Here is an 18,784-nt window from a genome sequence, read left to right as displayed (position 1 = left end):
GCAGCATGCACTTTTAAACCTAGATTTATTTGCTCATTCAGCACTACAATGGTTTTATTCTTTCATCTGCTTATGAATAGCTATAATGAAGGTCATTTCTTTTTTTGCTGTATAGTATTCAATTGTATCAGTGTAATACAATTCATTTTTCCATTCTTCTGTTGATGGATTCTTTTGCTGAATTGTTTATGGGTTTTGGCTATTACAGACAAAGCCACTATGGATATTCTTTTAACCCTTTTTGAATACAGACACATATATTTCTCTTGAGTCTCTCCTAGGAGTGAAACTATTGGATCACAGGGTACACGTATGTCCCACAATAGCAGATAATGTTAAACAGTTTTCTAACATAGTTTGCATTTTGTTAGGAACTAGTTCACAACGCTGTGGGCATGAAGATATTATCCTATATTCTGGAAGCTTTATTTTTTTAATTAATTAATTTTTTAATTAAAGGATAATTGCTTTACAGGATTTTGTTGTTTTCTGACCAATATCAACATGAATCAGACATAAGTTTACGTATGGCTCCTCCCTCTTGAACTTCCCTCCTATTTCCCTCCACATCCCACCCCTCCAAGTTGTTACAGGGTCTTTTACTTTTAGATCAATAATCAACTTGGAATGAGGTAAGAGTGAAGTTTAATTTTTCAGCAAATGGAAATCAATTGACCATTTGGCTGAAAAGCACTATTTATTTCAAAGATTTCCCTTTGTCTGCTGTTCTGCAACACAGTATCATGCAATGTTTGATTGGTTTGACTTTTCTCATAAAAGACCTTTAATTATAAGGAAATAATTGGACAGTTATTTGGTTGAAGCTTTTGTAATATTGATATATTATTTCCATTTCGCTTTCAGGAAACTGAGGCTTACAGATGGTAACTAATTTAGTGAGCAAGTTCTAGACAAAGATTCACGTTACTAATGTCTTCGATGAGTTGGAAATCAATTAATGAGTTAAGCAGATAACAGTGCGAGATAGGTAATCTCTGCTAAAGCTCCTTTGTCATTGTCATGTGGTGTCCAACTCTGGATCCAAGACAGCTGTTTCAGCTTCCACCCTCATGCTTTCCTCGCAGCTTAGTGGGAAGGGAGACATGCCCCTTATTGCTTCCCTGGTGGCTCAGAGGTTAAAGCGTCTGCCTCCAATGCGGGAGCCCCGGGTTTGATCCCTGGGTTGGGAAGATCCCCTGGAGAAGGAAATGGCAACCCACTCCAGTATTCTTGCCTGGAGAATCCCATGGACAGAGGAGCCTGGTAGGCCACAGTCCACGGGGTCGCAAAGAGTCGGACACGACTGAGCGACTTCACTTTCTTTCACTTTCTACTTTCACCTTCAAATTGGCTTCCCTGATAACTCAGTTGGTAAAGAATCTGCCTGCAATGCAGGAGACTCCGGTTCGATTGGGAAGATCCACTGGAGAAGGGACAGGCTACCCACTCCAGTATTCTTGGGCTTCCCTTGTGGCTCAGCTGGTAAAGAATCCATCTGCACTGGGGAAGACCCTGGGTTCGATCCCTAGGTTGGGAAGACACCCTGGAGAAGGGAAAGGCTATCCACTCCAGGATTCTGGTCTAGAGAATTGTGCAATTTCACTCAGAAGCTATTGACCAAAATTCAGTTGTACTGCCACACCCATAACCAAGGGAGCCTGGGAAATGAAGTATTTTAAGTGGCCAGTGTCTTCCTGAAATTTGGGATCTCTAGAAAACAGGTTTTGGAACTGCTAGCCATAGCTGGGGGTACTTTGTTGCAGCCCATCTGCTATTCAGACAAAAGTCTGTAACTCTAGGATATATTGCACAATCCTTGACAACTAGCTGAACTCAATAGTTTGCCTTTTGAAAAACTTCAGATGTGTATCATCTTCCTTTTATTAGAGAATAAAATTATTTAACTCACTTTCACTTAATTCCCCCTTCTGTTCTTCTTTTCTTCTTCTTCTTTCTTTCCTGCCCACCCAACTTTGTCTGCCTATCTCTTTTCTCTTCAAAAGTTACAGTGCCCTGTTATTTCCTCTCCATGTCTCCACTGCCTAGATTTCAATGACAGGAACACGTCAAGGGGGTGGGGTGAGGGGGTGGGTAGGATCGCTGCAAGTGGTGAATCACAAAGTCTCTCACTTTTTCATCCTTTTTTTTAAACTTTAATTATTAGTTTTTATTACACAAGTAATACATATTCATTGTAGAAAAATTAGAAAACACAGAAAAGCGAAAAGAAAAAATAATCACCCATAATCCCACTACCCATAAATAACTACTATTAACATTTTAGTGTATGTCCTTCTAGCTTTTTATGCATATATATTAATATATATACATACGTAGATATATTTATATATATTTTCTTTTTTTTTTTACAAATATTGTGTCATACTATACACACTGTTTTAGAATATGTTTTTAATATATATTGTGAACATTATTATTTATTCCCTGAAAAAATTATACAGTTACTACATGCTCATTGTGGAAAAGTCAGAAATTACAGATATGCAAAAAAAAAATATATGTATATAGTTGCTCCAGATCTCACCTCCCAGAGATAAATGCTGTTAACATTTTAGCAAATATCTTTTCAGACTCTTTAATGCACACATATATGTAAGTTTATTTTTTAAATGGGATGATCCTATAGATCTCTGTTTTCATTTAACAATATTTAACAATACAATATGTAATATGACTCCATAAATATATGTATGGTGCTTACTCTTAATTGGTGCACAGTATCCCATTGACAGGATATACCATATTTAACCAATCTTATTCTGTGGGTTTATTTACAGTTTTTCCCATTCTTCCAATTATAAGTATTCTTTCTTACATATTTTTTGATTGAATAATAAATGACTATATCTTAGGTCATTTTTTCTGACCTTTTTCAGGAGAATTTCCCTACAGTGGAATTACTTGGTATAGGCGAAAAATATATTGCCAAATTATTTTTCAGAAAAGTGGAATCAGTTTACATACATGTTGCTCTATAAGATGTTCACTTCCAGATTTCCTTGCTGTCCCTGGAAACATTCATTCTTTATATTCTTGCCTTTCTGATACATTAAAAAAGTGTATATCATAATAGCTTACATTTTTGATTACTAGTCTATTCAAATATTTTCATATTATTAGTGCATTATTTTAATTTATGGTACATTGCCAGTTTGTGTGCTTGGTTCAATTTTCTACTAGAAAGTTTGATTCTTTTTGAGTCATAAAATGTCATTTATTCATGCATTCATTATTCACTCATTCCATAAATATGTTTTCACTATTTGCTTTTGTGTTTAGCACTGTGCTGAGGATATAAGAATAAGCAAAATAAACATGGTTGATGCCTTCTGGAACTTCAGTTTAGTGGGGACAGACAGTTAAGCAATAATGAAAAAAGTATAATAAGGAAAAGAAAAAAATGGGAACACTTGGCTGGGGAGGGAGTTGTAGATCATGAAAACTTGCCAAAGGTAGTGGAATTTAAGCTCTTGATATTTATTAGGCATCTGTACTCTTTGTTAAATATATTTAAAATTTTGCTTTCTCTTAATCTGATTTGGTTTTTTTTTTTAACTTTATAGGAATTTTGCATTTTTAATTGGTCAAACCCATCCATCTTTTCCTTTGGTGTTTCTTGCTTAACTGTTATAGTTAGAAAAGCTTAGAAAAGCTCCCCTCCTACCACCCCACATACACTAAAATTACATCATATTCATCAGTACTTCCAGTTTATTTATGTGCTCTAACATTTAAATATTTACTTCACTTAGAATTTATTTTGATGACAGTTTTGAGGCATGGATCTAATATATCCCTCAACAGATGGCTAACCATTTCTCCCAATATAATGTACTTAATAAACCAACCTTTTCTCATAGATTTGAAATGACATCTTTTTAGTGTACTCAGTTCTTCTATGTTCTTGGGTTTATAACTTGGCTTTATATTTAATATTAATGGTTTATTCTGGACCATTTCTCATTCTTTCTGTAGTTACCTGAAAGTTGAGCATTTTGTATTTGGTGATGTTCTAGAACCTAAAGAAATGGTAGACATTGCTAAGGTATGTGTGTATGTGGGTGAGAAGTTATTATGGATGGATATCCTTAATTCTTTCAATTTTGAGACTTCCAGAGGCTGAAATCCCACATGGGATCACTGTTAATCTGACCAATTTGTTGGCTGGCTAAAATTAATTAGATGCTTTTTATGCTCTGCATAAAGCTTACATTCCAGTAGGTGGCAGTATTGCCAAACAGTTAAGTATCCAAACTTGGAGGAGCACTGAGGAACAATGTGATCTGGCAGGAAATTCGCCCAAGAGATTTCATTAGAGGAGGCATCAGGGCTGTGATACTTTTAAAGTCTTTCTTTGTACCCTTAAACAACGGCACAATCAGAAGTGTGCACTGAATCTGTTCCTAGACGTGTGCAAAAAAGTGGACTGATTTTTAAAAGTGGTGCCTACTGTGGGCCTTTCTTCATACACCTCAACCAAAAGTGCCTTTGGGCCCAGCCAATGACTGGTTCAAAGCCTGGAAATGTGGTTTTAAACAATGTGATTGTGGTGGGATTCAAGTGATTTTTATTTTCTTTGTATTTGGTGGTATTTTTCAGATTTCCCACAAGGAACATGCATTATCTCTGTAAGCTGAAAAAAAAAAAAAATCAACACAGCGTATTAAAAATAGGGTGGTAAAATGGGTGACTGTGTGCCAGAGAAACTTTACATCCTTTTTTGTTTCAAGCATATGTACACATGAAACAAATGAGTTCAATGGGCTCTCCTTATCCCTAGAGATCAGCTCAGTGTTATTGCTAATCTGAAAGCAAATTACCAGCAGGAAGCAGAGACAATTATCTCATGGAACTACACCTGAGAAAGTCCTTTGGTAGGTAATGGGGGAGTGGGGTCAGCTCCTAACAAGATGCACTAGCATACCTAATAGGAGATGGTGAATTACCCATTGCAACTCTGAGCCAGGGTAGGTTATGGGGACTTTGAGCACTATATTCAATTTTAGGACCTGCTATAGTGAAAGAAGATCTATAAATCTTGGAGTATGTCCACAGGAACTACAAAATTGATCCAAGGCTGGGTAACAGGCACTATGAATAAAAGAGAAGGTGGCTGCATTTATTTATCTTAGATATGGAAAGCCTAGCTGGGGAATTAGACAAATCCCCATCTCCATGAGTAGCGACTACAGCCCTCCCCAGACATGGAGGTGAGACCTGAATTTATTAACAGTCTTCAGCTGTACAAAGGACAATTGCACGGAAGGTGTTACTTTCACACTGAGACTAAGGCGGGAGTGAGCACAGATTAACCAAGCAGAAGTGATTTAGGTCAGGCATTTAGAAGAAGGTGCTGAACACCAAGACTGGGCTTCTCTGTTAACAACTGTACATGGATTAGTCGGAACTAGATTGAAGCTAAGGGTTCAATATGGTAGACGGGGGGAGAGGGCAGAGATGGCAGCTGAGAGCATGCCAGAGTAGGCTCCTTCGTAATTTCTAAAACAACGGACCTGAAGTGAATTAAACTTCAGGAGATGAACCGCATTCAGGAAAGGATATTAAGCTTGAATCAAACCAGATGTGTGAAAATTGGTGTTTGCAGACCATGTAAATTTGGGCGTGGTTACCTGTTTTGCAAAGGAGCAGTCACCCTAGGAGTCTTTCAATAGCATATTCTGACAACTGTTTTGTAAGTATTTGATTTAGAAAATTGTGATTTTTACTTGTATAACTTTCAAGGGTATGTTTTGACATGAAGCTAGTCATACTTATAACCATGTATCCGTTGCCAGCTCATTGGAACACATCTCTGGACTCCAAGAATAAGGCCAATAACCAGCTGGTGTGATCTAAATAGAGACATGCGTAGTGTTTTGAGATCTCTTCCAACTCTTCAATCCTTTCACTTTCAATCAAAAAAACTAGAAGACAATTCCAAGGATAATTTCCACAACAGCAGATATTAGGTTGAACTATATGAAGTTGCCATTTTTAGGTCAAAAACAGTCAAATATCAGCATTTTCATATAATTCAACCTAATATGATAGTTATTCCAGTAGTTCGTCTCTACCTCTCTCCCTCTTCAGTGAAGCTACTAAAAACTTGGGTATATTTAGTTTTTTAGGTCAAAATGTTGGTGGACATATAAATGCCTGTGCACATAAATGCTGAGAAATTATACGGTTGGTATTAAATGCGTGTCTTGGATAAACCACGGATAGCTCATCCTTTTATTGTGCTGGATTCTGGTGCCTCTGGTCTGACCTTAGGAATTTTCAGACTATGGAAAACAAGAAAAGAAGTTCAAAGGCTTGATCTTTCAACCCATGGGAAATTCTGTCTGGGAAATGGGCCAAAGGAAGAACAAGGGAAAATATAACAAAATCTGTACCATGTTACAAGTTTAGTGGAGGAAAAGCACAACAAAGCTGTGAGCAGAAAAACAAAGCATGTGGCTTCCTTCTTTCTAGAATAGAGTATTGCTTAGTGTGTCCTGCTTGTGAGATTCTAAGCATAAGACAAGACACCAAGAACACGTTGGAAAAGTCTTATCTGCATAGTTATCTAAAATGAGACAAGCTTAGCTTAACTAAAAAGATTTTATTAACAATGTAAAATGTTAAGTATTTTTACGATCTGAGCTAAATCCAGCATGCCCTATAAGATTTAACACTATGCTGATATGCAGACATCATGCTTCAATTTCAATTAGAACAAAATGTGATAATATTCAATTTTACATTGGAGGGTAATTGTATATGTTACTACGCCATTTCCTAACTGGATTACTTCATTCTCCAAGAAGCTGAAAAAGACACCATTGGACTGAAAGGAAATTAGTTGCCCATATGCACTGTATGAAGGTATTAGGATTATTGTGTATTTACAAAATTTAAATACTTTTCATATATGGTTTTTGTTGCATTGTAAATTAAGACATTTTTCTGTTGAAGCTCTTAGAGTCTGACAGAATGGAAGACTAACCATAAATGAGTGCAGAGAAAGCAATAGGTTGAGGTGGTATATATTTGATTATAATATTATTTCTAATACTGGTTGGATTTTGAACAGTTTTGCAGTTTTAAATAGATTTCTATGTTTAAAGACTCTCATATGTGATCAAGTGTTTACATGAGATCAGCAAGAGCTACAGATATACTATTATACATGAAATAATTTTTCTCTGTATAATACACTTAAAAATTCTTTAAATAATTTAAAAATCATAATTCTTGCATCTGTCATGGTGTGGTTTGGAGCAGACATGTGCAATGTCAGCTTTAAAAATCCTTTTAAAAACAGACTGCTTTTTGAATCTGTTTTTTTTTTTTTTCCTTGACAGCAGCTGCTTTCAAATGTAAAATCATTTAAAAGGACAGCAAGAGGTGGATAAAAGTAATAAGGAAGCTTAGAAAACATAGTCAAAAGCCAATGACTGTGGTTCAGCTGTCTGGAGGTCCTCGGGTTCAGTGATATTTTCAGGTCTTCCCAGTGGTGGCTTCCAGGAGGAATCGCCTAGCTTGAGACGAGACAGCACAGCCCAAAGAACCTTCTCTTCCGTCTTCTAACCAGGGGGTAGGGAGTTAGATTTAGAAGGCTGCTGTCATCTGTGATGGGACAGAATGTACAGGTTGAGTAAGGTACAGACAAAACAACTGTTTTTTAAGGATTGGCCTTAAAAATCCACTGTCCTTCAAATCCAAGTTTCTCAACTTCATCATTGTTGACATTTTGGGGCCAGATCATTCTTTATTGTTAGGGGCTGTCCTGAGCATTGTAGGATATCCAGCAACATCACTGGCCTCTACTCAATAGATGCCAGTAGCACTTCCCTACCAATGTGACAACTGCAAATGTCCCCAGATGCAGCCACATGTTCCTCGGGTGGGGGCGAAAGTGACGCAAACAGCCACAGTTGAGAACCACTGCTTAAATTGCTTAGAGGCAGTTTTTCACTTGGGCAATGTATCCTTCTGAGAAAGAGCCCATGCTTTGGAATAAAATTGGCTTCTTTTCTACAGTTTACTACTTACTAGTCCTGTGACTTTGAACATGTTGCTTAAGCTCATTAAGCTTCATTTTCCCCATATGTAAAATAGGGTTTAATAATACTTACCCTAGGTGAGAGCTAAATGAAATAATCTATTAAAACATTTAGCTTGGTTGGTGACCTTGGTGCCTAGCATAGAGGAGAGACTTATTATTAATAATAATATAGCTATGATTAACTATTTTTCCTTTACATAGGACCTTGTTTTACCTCCATTCACTCACTTTATGCCTCAGGAAGAGGTTTCAACTCTTTCTTGTTGAGTGTTTCCCTAGCACTTTTTATAGCCAGGTATCTGAATACAAAGGCTTTTGGAGAAGGTTGTCAGCTGTTAAATTCACCAGTTCTGGCCTGAAATTTTTAGTACAACGACAAGTAGAGAAGCAAAGAAACAAACCTGTAAACCTAATCCAGTTTAATGAGCTGGGTTTTGGGGAAACAGTGCAATTCAAGACAGAGGGTGAGTAGAGACGGCCTGTTGGAGTGGAACTGGCCAGTATGAGTCCCAGAGGCTGGAGGAGGACCACAAGGAAATAGCCTGTAAATTGTCAACTAGGGCAGTGCTAGGATATGGTCAGAATGGAATTAGGGGCAACAAAATGGCTGGTTGGCTCTGGGAAATGTTTTAAAAAATGTATTTGGCTGCATTGAGTCTTAGTTGTTGCATGCCAGGTCTTCACTGCACCATGCAGGCTTTTGTTGTGGCACATGGACTCTCTAGTTGTGGTGTGTGGGCCAGTTCCTCCATGGCGGTGGGATCCTACTTCCCCGACCAGGGACTGAACCCACGTCTTCTGCATTGCAAGGTGAATTCTTAACCACTGAACCAACAGGGTAGTCCCTCTGGAACTTTTTTAAACCCAAGCTTTGCCAGGGCCACTTGCACTGCTCTCCAAGAATAAAGCTAAGATGTTGCCCACCTTTCCCCATCCTAATCTTGAAGATGCAGGACCGTGGGAAAGAGCCCAGAATCGGGAGTGAGATGAAGAGATGGGTATAGTGAAGAATGTGCCCCAGTTGAATAAAACTGGCTTGTAGATGACAGTTGGTTTTCTCGATAACTCAGCCTGGCGTGCTGCAGTCCATGGGGTCGCAAAGAGTCGGACACGACTGAGCGATTGAAGGAAAACACAAGACACCCAGGAAACTGTCAGGAACAAAAATGAGTCCTGGCTTTCTGGTCCCTTACATAAATTGTCATCCAAGTGCCCTGGCTTTTCTCTCCCCAGCCCCCAAGGCTCCCATGTGTCACACTTGTTTGTAAATTAGCATCACCCACCGGGCTGACAGTGTTCCTTGGAATGCTGCACTATGTGACACATTTAGATGGAACTAGAGTAGCAAGTTGGAGGCAGGAAAGAAGACAGGCACCCCAGCTGGGCACATCAGATTAATCAAACATAGCCTTCTCCCCACAGTCTCCACAGATGACAGTCCTCTCTCAAAACCCACACTCTGCTAATGTGGAGAAAAACAGGACTTTCTTTGTCTTTTTTCACAGTGAAAAATAATTCACTATAATCTGGATGTCAACATTTTGAGACTAAAAATGGGACATCTCTTTTTTTTAACAGTTAAACTTGCCCCAAATTGTTTAAGACACTGAAAGCAATGTCAAATCCTATATATAAGCCTAATTTCTCAGCAGAATCTCTCAGAGATGAATCATGGTATATCTGGAGCAGAAAGAAATGATAACCATATTCTCTCATCATTTCTAGGGCTCTCACTTCTTTAGCCACCAAATGATCAGTGAACTTAACCTAATTGGATATGGCAAAGATACAGCAGACCCTGAAGGTTTTAGTATCTCTTTGAATGCTGACCACGCTTCCTGAAACTTAAGTTCAACTGAAAGTCAACACTTCCTTGGAAGAGATGCACCAAAACTATGAAGATACTGATAGGAAAGGAAAACTTTATTTTTATTTCTTTGAGACTTAGAGATCTATTTTCTGAATTCCCATTTATTTCCTGAATTTCCTATATGTTTGCCTTTCTCCAAACATTTAAGAGATTTGGGAGTGACCTCACTGGTATTTATATATTATAAAATGCAATCCTTGATATGTATCGTTCCCACTGCATGGGGAACTGTCTACATACATTGGTATGTTGCATTTACAAAGAAAGTGTGCATGTGTGTGCTGTGGCATGTATGTTCTGTGGTGGTATATTTGCTTCCATTTCCTCTTTTTTATGTATTAAAAGCACACAGCTATTATGCACAAGGATTATGAGATTTGTATCAAGACTGACCTTTGTATCTGTGCATTCATTACAGTGAATCAAAAAACCTCTGTGCTATTGAAATTCTCCTCATTCACCCTTCTTTTCATATGTGTATCTATATATATATAAAACATTCACTTGTGAGTGCTATATACCCACATGCAACACATACGTATATAGCATTCACAAGTGAATAGGATGTGTTAGAGTTGATGAGAAAGTGCTCAGATGTTAAGCAGGGGACAGGCTGCCTAATAAGGATGACTGCTGGTTTGGGGCATCTTTGTTGAGCATCTGTGACACCTTTGCCTAGCCCAGAGCTTGTCTGATCATCACCTAGGGCTGAGGTGACACTGAAGCTTAAAAAATTCTTGGCAGAAATTCAGAGCAGCTTTCTACACAGTAGGAAGCTGACACCTGCAAGTAAATGCTGAAATTCACTGAGCAGTAAGTCTGCCTGGAATGGTTTGAAATGTATTCAATGTCAAGGAAAGATTGTCTTTCCACATTGACTGAAATCCTGTTTTCGAAGTGAGGGACCGTCAACAGAATGTGAGCAAAATGGGTGTTTTCCCACTTATTCTAAACTTTCTGGGCTAATCCATCTGAACTTGGGAAGTCTTTGATTTTTATTGCTAATGTTTGAGACTTTTACAGTGTCTTTTTTCCAAAGTGCATACTCTCAAAGAACTGTAACCTAGGACAGTTTTAAATTTGAAAATAAAAAGTGAGAAAGGGAAGAGGAAGGAGGAAAGCATAGCAGAAAGTGAAAGAAAAGGAGATTAGGGTATTCAGCCATCAGTAAGTTCAAAATTCAGTCATTTGATGTTTAATATTTGGGTACTACTAGAGCCAGGAACACTGAAGTCCCCTAAGGTACAATAATACCATTTCAAATTGCTTTCTGCCAATAAAAGATTTTTTACATAAATGATATGTTAAGAAACAGAGGGCATGAAAATGAGGTTTGCAAATAATAAACAGGTTTGAGTTTAAAGCTATGTTTTCTAAGTCAAGAGGAGTGCTTATGATGGAACTGCAAACTTCTATTCTGGAAAAAAAAGAGAACTTCATCTAATTCCAGGGTTCCCAAACATGGGCAGCATCAGTTTCATCTTAGGGCTTGTTAAAGCACAGATTGCCAGCCCCACCTCCAGAGTTTCTGAATCAGTAGGTCTGGGGTGGGGCCAGGCAATCTGCATTTCTTACAAGTTCCCAGACCTGCTGATACTTCTGGTCCTAAGACCACACTTTGAGAACCACCGAATTAATCAAAGGCCTATGAACTGCAAGGCTCTATGTCAGGTGCTGAGGGTAACACCAGATGCGTCCTAAGAGAAAGGTGACTCTTGGCCTCAGGGATCTTGGTTTGAGTAACTAGGAGGCTTCATTAGAAATGCCACTGGACAATGTATGACAAAACCCACTGCAATGTTGTGAAGTAATTAGCCTCCAACTAATAAAAATAAATGAAAAAAAAAAAAAAAAAGAAATGCCATCGGAGAGATACAAATAGAATGCTGTGAGAATTCTCAGAGGGAAATTACTCCCATCTGTAAAGAGAACATTTGCGGAAGATTCCTGGGGCCGTGGTGTTTATGCTAGGCCAAAAGGGGTGGGGAGAACTTGGACATTTGGTGAAGTAGGGAGACAGGCGTTCTGGATGAAGAGAGCAGTGTGAACAAAGATGTGGAGGTCAAAGGCAGCCTGAATTGGGTCCAAGTAAACAGTCCAGTCAGGCTGGAATGAAAGGCATATGAAGTGTTAGTGTAAAAGAACTACTGAGAATTCCCTGAATAAGGCCATATACCTTCTCTTGCCTCCCTGACTTTACATACGCCATCTCCTTTTTTTCCAGAAAAGTCTTTTCTGATTGCTCTATGCTTCTACCTTCATGCCTGCATTCATTCTATAAACAATTGCTATAGCCCTTGGGCTTCCCTGATAGCTCAGTTGATAAAACATCCACCTGCAATGCAGAAGACCCTGGTTTGATTCCTGGGTCAGGAAGATCCCCTGGAGAAGGGACAGGCTACCCACTCCAGTATTCTTGGGCTTCCCTTGTGGCTCAGCTGGTAAAGAATCTGCCTGCAATGTGGGAGGCCTGGGTTCGATCCCTGGGTTGGGAAGATCCCCTGGAGAAGGGACAGGCTACCCACTCCAGTATTCTTGGGCTTCCCTTGTGGCTCAGCTGGTAAAGAATCTGCCTGCAATGTGGGAGGCCTGGGTTCGATCCCTGGGTTGGGAAGATCCCCTGGAGAAGGGACAGGCTACCCACTCCAGTATCCTGGCCTGGAGAATTCCATGGACTGTCCCTGGGGTCACAAAGAGTTGGATACGACTGAATGACTTTCACTTTCACTTTCATAGCCCTTGGAACATTGTCTGCTTCCAACCCTGTGCATCCACAAGTCTATAAGCAACTCTTTATGAGACAATTAATTTATCCTTGCTGTTCAACTCTTCATCTCTCACTCACTCCTCAACCCTCTGTAATTAGGCTCTATGCATGCCCCCAATTCCAAGAAAGCTGATTCTGGCCACCTCACCAGTGACTCCTTTGTTGCTAAATCCTATGGGTAATTTCAGTTCTTATTTAGCTGAACTGCTCCACACTATGAGCCATTCTTTCCTTGCGACTTTCTTATTCCAGTCTGCTGAGCTTCATATCGGTTTCTTGTAAACTCTTGTTTCCCCTCAAACCTTAAATTTTGGTATTTCAGAGCTCGTCTCTGTGTCCTCTCTGGGGGTGGTCTCAAGCATTTTCAGGGCTTCAGTTGCCCACATGCTGTTTGTGTTTACATCTGTATTCCGGCCCTTCCAGCTCCCACTGGTCTTGCAGTGTCCCCACAATCAGAACGCCATCTGTCCTGGGCTCTAGCTCTACTGGTACCTCGCTGTTCCACCTTAGTGATGGGTACCATCATTCACTCTGCTCTCCAAATCTGAACTCAGGTTTCACCCTTGATTCTGCTTTGCTAACATATTTCAGCCAACTGGCCATGTCCTCTTCTCCAAGCCCCTGGCTTTAGGTCAGATTGTAAGCATTTCTTACCTGGCTTATTGTACTTGCCTACTAACTGAACCCCTCCAGTGATCCCAGGATAAATTCCAAATATCTTAATATGAATTAGAGGGGCCTTAATGACATAGCCCCCCTACCTCTCTAGTCTCTCTCTGAAGCCTCTTTTCTAACCACTTTCCCAATTAATGAAGTGCTTGTAGTTCATCAAAATCCCCTGCTCTCTCATCTCCCCAGATGCCTTCACACATTTGGAATTTTCTGCCTAGACTGTCTTCTTTCCATATTTTTCTTTGGCTAATTCTGATTTTTTATCATAAAGAAATCTCAGCTCACACCCTGTGCAAAAAGCAATTCTCAATTACTCCTGACTCCTCCATCCCCATTTATAACTAAAATCTGACTAGGTGAGAATCCAGTATGCCCCTGTAGCATCCTTTACTAACTATCATGGCACTGTTGCATTTAAACACTATTTTTTTTTTGTCTTTCCAAAGGGTTGTGTGTTTCCAGAATTCACGTGCCATGACCTGAGGGCTCTATCACAATCTCTGCAAGGGATGGCTATGTTATTTGAAAAAGTCCCAGGTGCTTTTCATTCCCATTTTGTCCTGTTGAAATGGAAAGCCTCTAGGGCAGTGGTTCCCAACATTTTTGGCACCAGGGACCGGTTTCATGGAAGACACTTTTTCCCACAGACTGGGGTGGGAGGGTTTCGGGAAGATTCAAGAGCATTACATCTATTGTGCACTTTATTTCTATTATTACATCAGCTCCACCTCAAATCATCAGGCATTAGATCCCAGAGGTTAGGGACCCCTGCTCTAGGGATAGAGCCATCCCTAGCACCTGGCACATCATGGGTGACCATCACATGTTGGATGATGGTGGGGACAAAGAATGCTGAGGTGAGAAATCTATTTTTCCTTCGACAGTGTGTAGACACTTAAAATTTGTGAGTAGAGGCTCAGCATAATTAGAGTAATGTACTAAGAAACTGATGATGAGCAGTGATGAGTGGATTAGATTGGAGGAGAGAGGGAGGGGCAGAGCATACGTCACACTGAATCCTGGGCAAAATGTTGTACAGATTGCAAAGAATCTGGGATAACTGGCAAAACTGCCCAGAGTGACATTCAGACACCAGTTTGAAGCACAGAAAGTCTTTAAATGAGATGCTGGGGAAAGACCTACAAGGTCATCTCTAGGCTAGCAGGTGGCATAACAGCTCAAAATCCTTCAGCCCCATGCCGGAGAACTCAACCATGGCCAGGCTGGTTCCAGTTATGCACATTCACACCAGAGTGGAACAGAGGCGTAGAGAATGGGGGAACTGTTCCTAGACCCGGTTTAGTCTGGAGTAGGACTCTCCCCAGGTGGTGCAATGGTAAAGAAACCACCTGCCGATGTAGAAGACACAAGAGATGCAGGTTTGATCCTTGGGTTGGGAGGATCCCTTGGAGTAGAAAATGGTAACTCGCTATAGTATCTTTGCCTGGAAAATTCCATGGACAGAAGAGCCTGGCAGGCTACAGTCCATGGGGTCACAAAGAGCTGGACATGACTGAGGGACTGAGTGCACATGCGTGTGCATGCACACACACACACACACATGACTGTGTGCAGGAGGGAACCCATTCTAGAACAAGCGCAAGTCCTGACTGACCCACTCGGGACTGACTAATGCACGGTTACCACCAACTGAATTTTAGGCAAAAGTAAATGTACTGACAACACCGCACAGGATTCGTGAAGTCAGAATTTTGGAAAAGGTGAAACTGTCTTTCAGGCTTAATTTATTTCTGCGATGCTTTGTTTGATTACAGCCTGCATTTAGAAAATGCTTGTCCTTCACTTTCCCATCTCCTTTTAGCCTTTGTCAGTAACCTTGTGGGCTCTCCACAGGTGGTTCCATTTGTAATCCATTTGACACAGCAAGACTCTCATAATTAATGAAGCTCCCTACAGCACTGTCAGTGACCCTGAATGTAGGACAGGAGAGGCGCTGAAGCAGAGGAAAGGACAGCGGGTTGAGAGCCAGGAGACGGGGAGGTTGTGGGGAGCTGGGGCAGAGCAAGGCAGGCTCCCTCTTCTGTGCACCTTTGTCTCCAGTCTTAAACAGGAAGTATGGGAAGGCAAAGGCCCCATCTCAGATGAAGGCATAATCACTAACCATTACAAATTCCTGCTCTTGGCCACTTTTGTTTGTCACTGAAAGTCAATTTACAGCATATTGTTGCTAAGTCAAGTTTTGATTGTGGTGGGAAGGGGAGATGATAGGATTAAATCTTGAAATGTTAAAATCAACAGGAAGAGTTTCTGAGTTGAGGGACAGGATGGAGTCTGGAAGGGCTTCCCTGGTGGCTCAAATGGTAAAAAATCTGCCTGCAATGCAAGAGACCTGGGTTAGATCCCTGGGTCAGGAAGATCCCTTAGAGAAGGTAATGGCTACCTACTCCAGTATTCTTGCCTGGAGAATCCCATGGACAGAGCAGCCTGGTGGGTTATGGACCATGGGCTCGCAGAGTTGGACACGCCTGAGCCACACACAAACGCACACACACACACACACACACACACACATATGGAGTTTGGAGAGCAGAGCAATCAAAGCATTTCCAGGGTGCGTCCCCACATACTTGCCTGGCAGGATTTCTACATGGTCAGGATTTGAGTATGGAAAAGGGGCAGCATCTTATTCCTTTTTCTCTCTGCTTCAAACACACATGTAAATGGAATAAAAAGAGAAAAGAAAGACACAGCCAGAAGGAAAACAGATGGCTTTCTATAATGCTTTTCATCCAGTTAGAATTATGTTTTGAAAATAAGGTCCTACAGAAAAGAACTGGAATACATTTTTCCACATGTCATCCCACACCATTTTCTGCTGAGATGAGACCTGGATAATAACGAGATTGTCTGAACAGAGTTCCAGGAAGATAATGGGACAGGCCCTGTGTTCTACCTTGGTGTATCCAGTCAGAGAGAGGAATCTGGCTGATTTGCTCATTAAAATGGTGCCCTGTGCCTCTGCTAAAACATGTGCCCAGAGGCACTCCCAGAGACCTGCTCTCCTTCCTTTAGGCCTTCTCAGACCCCTGCTGGAGACGCACATCCCTGCTTCTCCACTGCTCACTCCCAGTGTGGTCAGTCAGGTCCTACTCCTTGCGACCCCATGGACTGTAGCCCACCAGGTTCCTCTGCCCATGGAATTCTCCAGGCAGGAATATTAGAGTGAGTTGCCATTCTCTTCTCCAGGAGATCTTCCCGACCCAGGGATCGAACCTGGCACAGTCTTTACCATCTGCGCCACTGAACTCTGTTCTGGGTGTGTTTAATGAGCCTGCCATCATACTATGAGGACCGGTTAAACGCGCCCAGAATAGAGATGCATCTTCATGTGCTAAAGGTTCCCTTTTCTCCCCCAAACTAAGAAACCTTAATTTCCCACAAGACTTCACCTGAATTTTAAAACTTATTTTCGTACATGTATGACTGAGTCCCTTCACTGTTTACCTGAAACTACCACAATACTGTTAATTGGCTATACCCCAATACAAAATTAAAAGTTTAAAGTTGGAAAAAAATTATTTTAAAATCATACGGCATTACTCCCTCCTGAAGAAGACCTTCTGTCTCCTAGCTTTTTCCTTTTCATGTCCCAAATGGATTTAGGATTCAAGTTTTGGGTGTCCCTTGTTTGGATTTTTTTTTTCCTTTTTGCTAATAGTATCAATCAATCACTACTATTATTACATTTTCAAAATGTATTTAAAATTCTAGTTATTTTTTCTGCTTATAAAAGTAATAAAGTTATACAAAAGATTTCTATTATATTATCCTTTTATGATTATAAAGATGCCCTAAGCAAAGAAAATAAAATATCTGTTCTTCCAATAATGCCTGATTCAAAAACTTTTGGATGAATGTTTACTAATTGTAGGGGGTATGTTTCAGATATTTAAATTCAATATAGGCTACATGGAATCCATGAAATTCAGTCTGGGGGGGCCTTGGGTTGTCACCCTTCTAAGCAAGCACAAGAGGAGGCCCACGTGCTGTTGGTGGGGGTTCTTGCTCTACATATTAAGAAGCTGAGGACAGCTTCAGAGGTGAGCCCCAAATCCAGTCTCAGGGATCAATATTCTGGAGAGCAGGTCCACGGTCAACTTTTCATGGACGTTACTTACACACAGTGGCTTCAGAGTGAATGCAAGCAGGGATTATTCTATTTGATGATGATTTGGAGTTTTCCTGAGCTAGGTTGGTGAGGCAACTGGTACATAATAACAACAACAATATACTGCATTTGTTGAGCGCTTCCTCTCTGTAAGGTTAGTAGCAGGCATGTGATATGCGTTTTTTCACTGAATCTTCACAACTCTCTGAAGTAGGTCACCTGATCTCTTTTTCAGGGATGAGGAAACGTACATGCTCAGAAGTGAAACAACTTCTTCCAGGAAAATGGCAAAGCCAGCATGGTAACCGAAGGCTAGCTGTAACCATGCTTACATCTAGCAGCAAACTTGCATGCTGTGTCCACAGGGCTCTCGTTACCACCATGTGTTGGAGTAAAACGCTGCTTTTTTAAAACCCTACACGGCCTCTCAAACATAACCCACAGCCCAAGGCAGTAAGCCTTGGTCAACAGGCCCTCCGGGGGTACTTGCAGCTACCTGTGGCACTGCATCTCCTGCCTCTTATTTTCCAACCCCGCCTCCCTCCCTTGCAGTTCGGGTCACACCGCAGTCTGCTGTCTGTGTTCTCACCTCCACCCCTCCACCTTCTGCCACGCGGCTCCCTGAGCCAAGCTGCGCTCCAGCCCCGCCGCCGGGTCCTCTCCCCTCTCGCTCAGAGGCAGCCTGCCCTCCCTCCTGCTGAGGCTGTGCTCAGCGAAAACAGCAGGGGGGTCTTTCCTCCTCCTACAAACCCTGTCCCCACCCTGGCTATACCACTCTCTGAAGCGGATGCTTCACTTGAGATTGCTCTTGGCCATATGTGCTTAGTGAAAGTGATTATTACTAGCCCTTTGGACGTATCTTCAGACTCTGGGGCTGCAAAGTTGGGTGCAGGTTGAACATTTACTGTTTATGCCGGCTGTTACTCTACTGTGTTCCAAGCATTTCTCTAGGTACTGAAGACAAAACAGTTAATGGAAGCATACAGGGACCCGTCCCTCACAGAACTTACATCCTAGTGAATATCCCCTTTCCTTCCCAGTGTCAGAGTGTATACTCCCACGGGATAGTTCTGGAGACACACTGCCTGGGATCACATCTCAGACTTCCTACTTATAATTTGGCCTTGGCCAAGTTAGCTAGCCTGTGTCTCAGTTTCCTGTATAGCATTTCCGTCAAACGTGTTATTAGAATTAAAGAAGTTAATACAGTTAATACATCTAAGGTATTTAGACTAGTGGCTGTGACACTGAAATTTATATATATTTGATCTTCGA

At 40.9% G+C, this 18,784-nt stretch overlaps 1 protein-coding gene across 2 annotated transcripts in view; it reads right to left on the bottom strand.

The window, feature by feature from the left end:
- Positions 1–3,557: 3,557 nt before the first annotated feature.
- Positions 3,558–18,784, bottom strand: part of RGS7BP (regulator of G protein signaling 7 binding protein) — a 105,047-nt gene continuing 89,820 nt past the window's right edge. For both annotated transcript variants that reach the window (XM_020897935.2, XM_070476745.1), the window contains exon 6: positions 3,558–7,632. In XM_020897935.2, the coding sequence (XP_020753594.1) occupies positions 7,541–7,632 (92 nt within the window). In that variant the 3' untranslated portion in view covers positions 3,558–7,540. The remainder of the gene's footprint in view (positions 7,633–18,784) is intronic.

The sequence above is a fragment of the Odocoileus virginianus genome, chromosome 14, assembly GCF_023699985.2.
Source record: "Odocoileus virginianus isolate 20LAN1187 ecotype Illinois chromosome 14, Ovbor_1.2, whole genome shotgun sequence".
Taxonomy (NCBI): domain Eukaryota; kingdom Metazoa; phylum Chordata; class Mammalia; order Artiodactyla; family Cervidae; genus Odocoileus; species Odocoileus virginianus.
The sequence above is the reverse complement of the archived record's forward strand: the minus strand, read 5'-3'. Positions and strand labels throughout refer to the sequence as shown.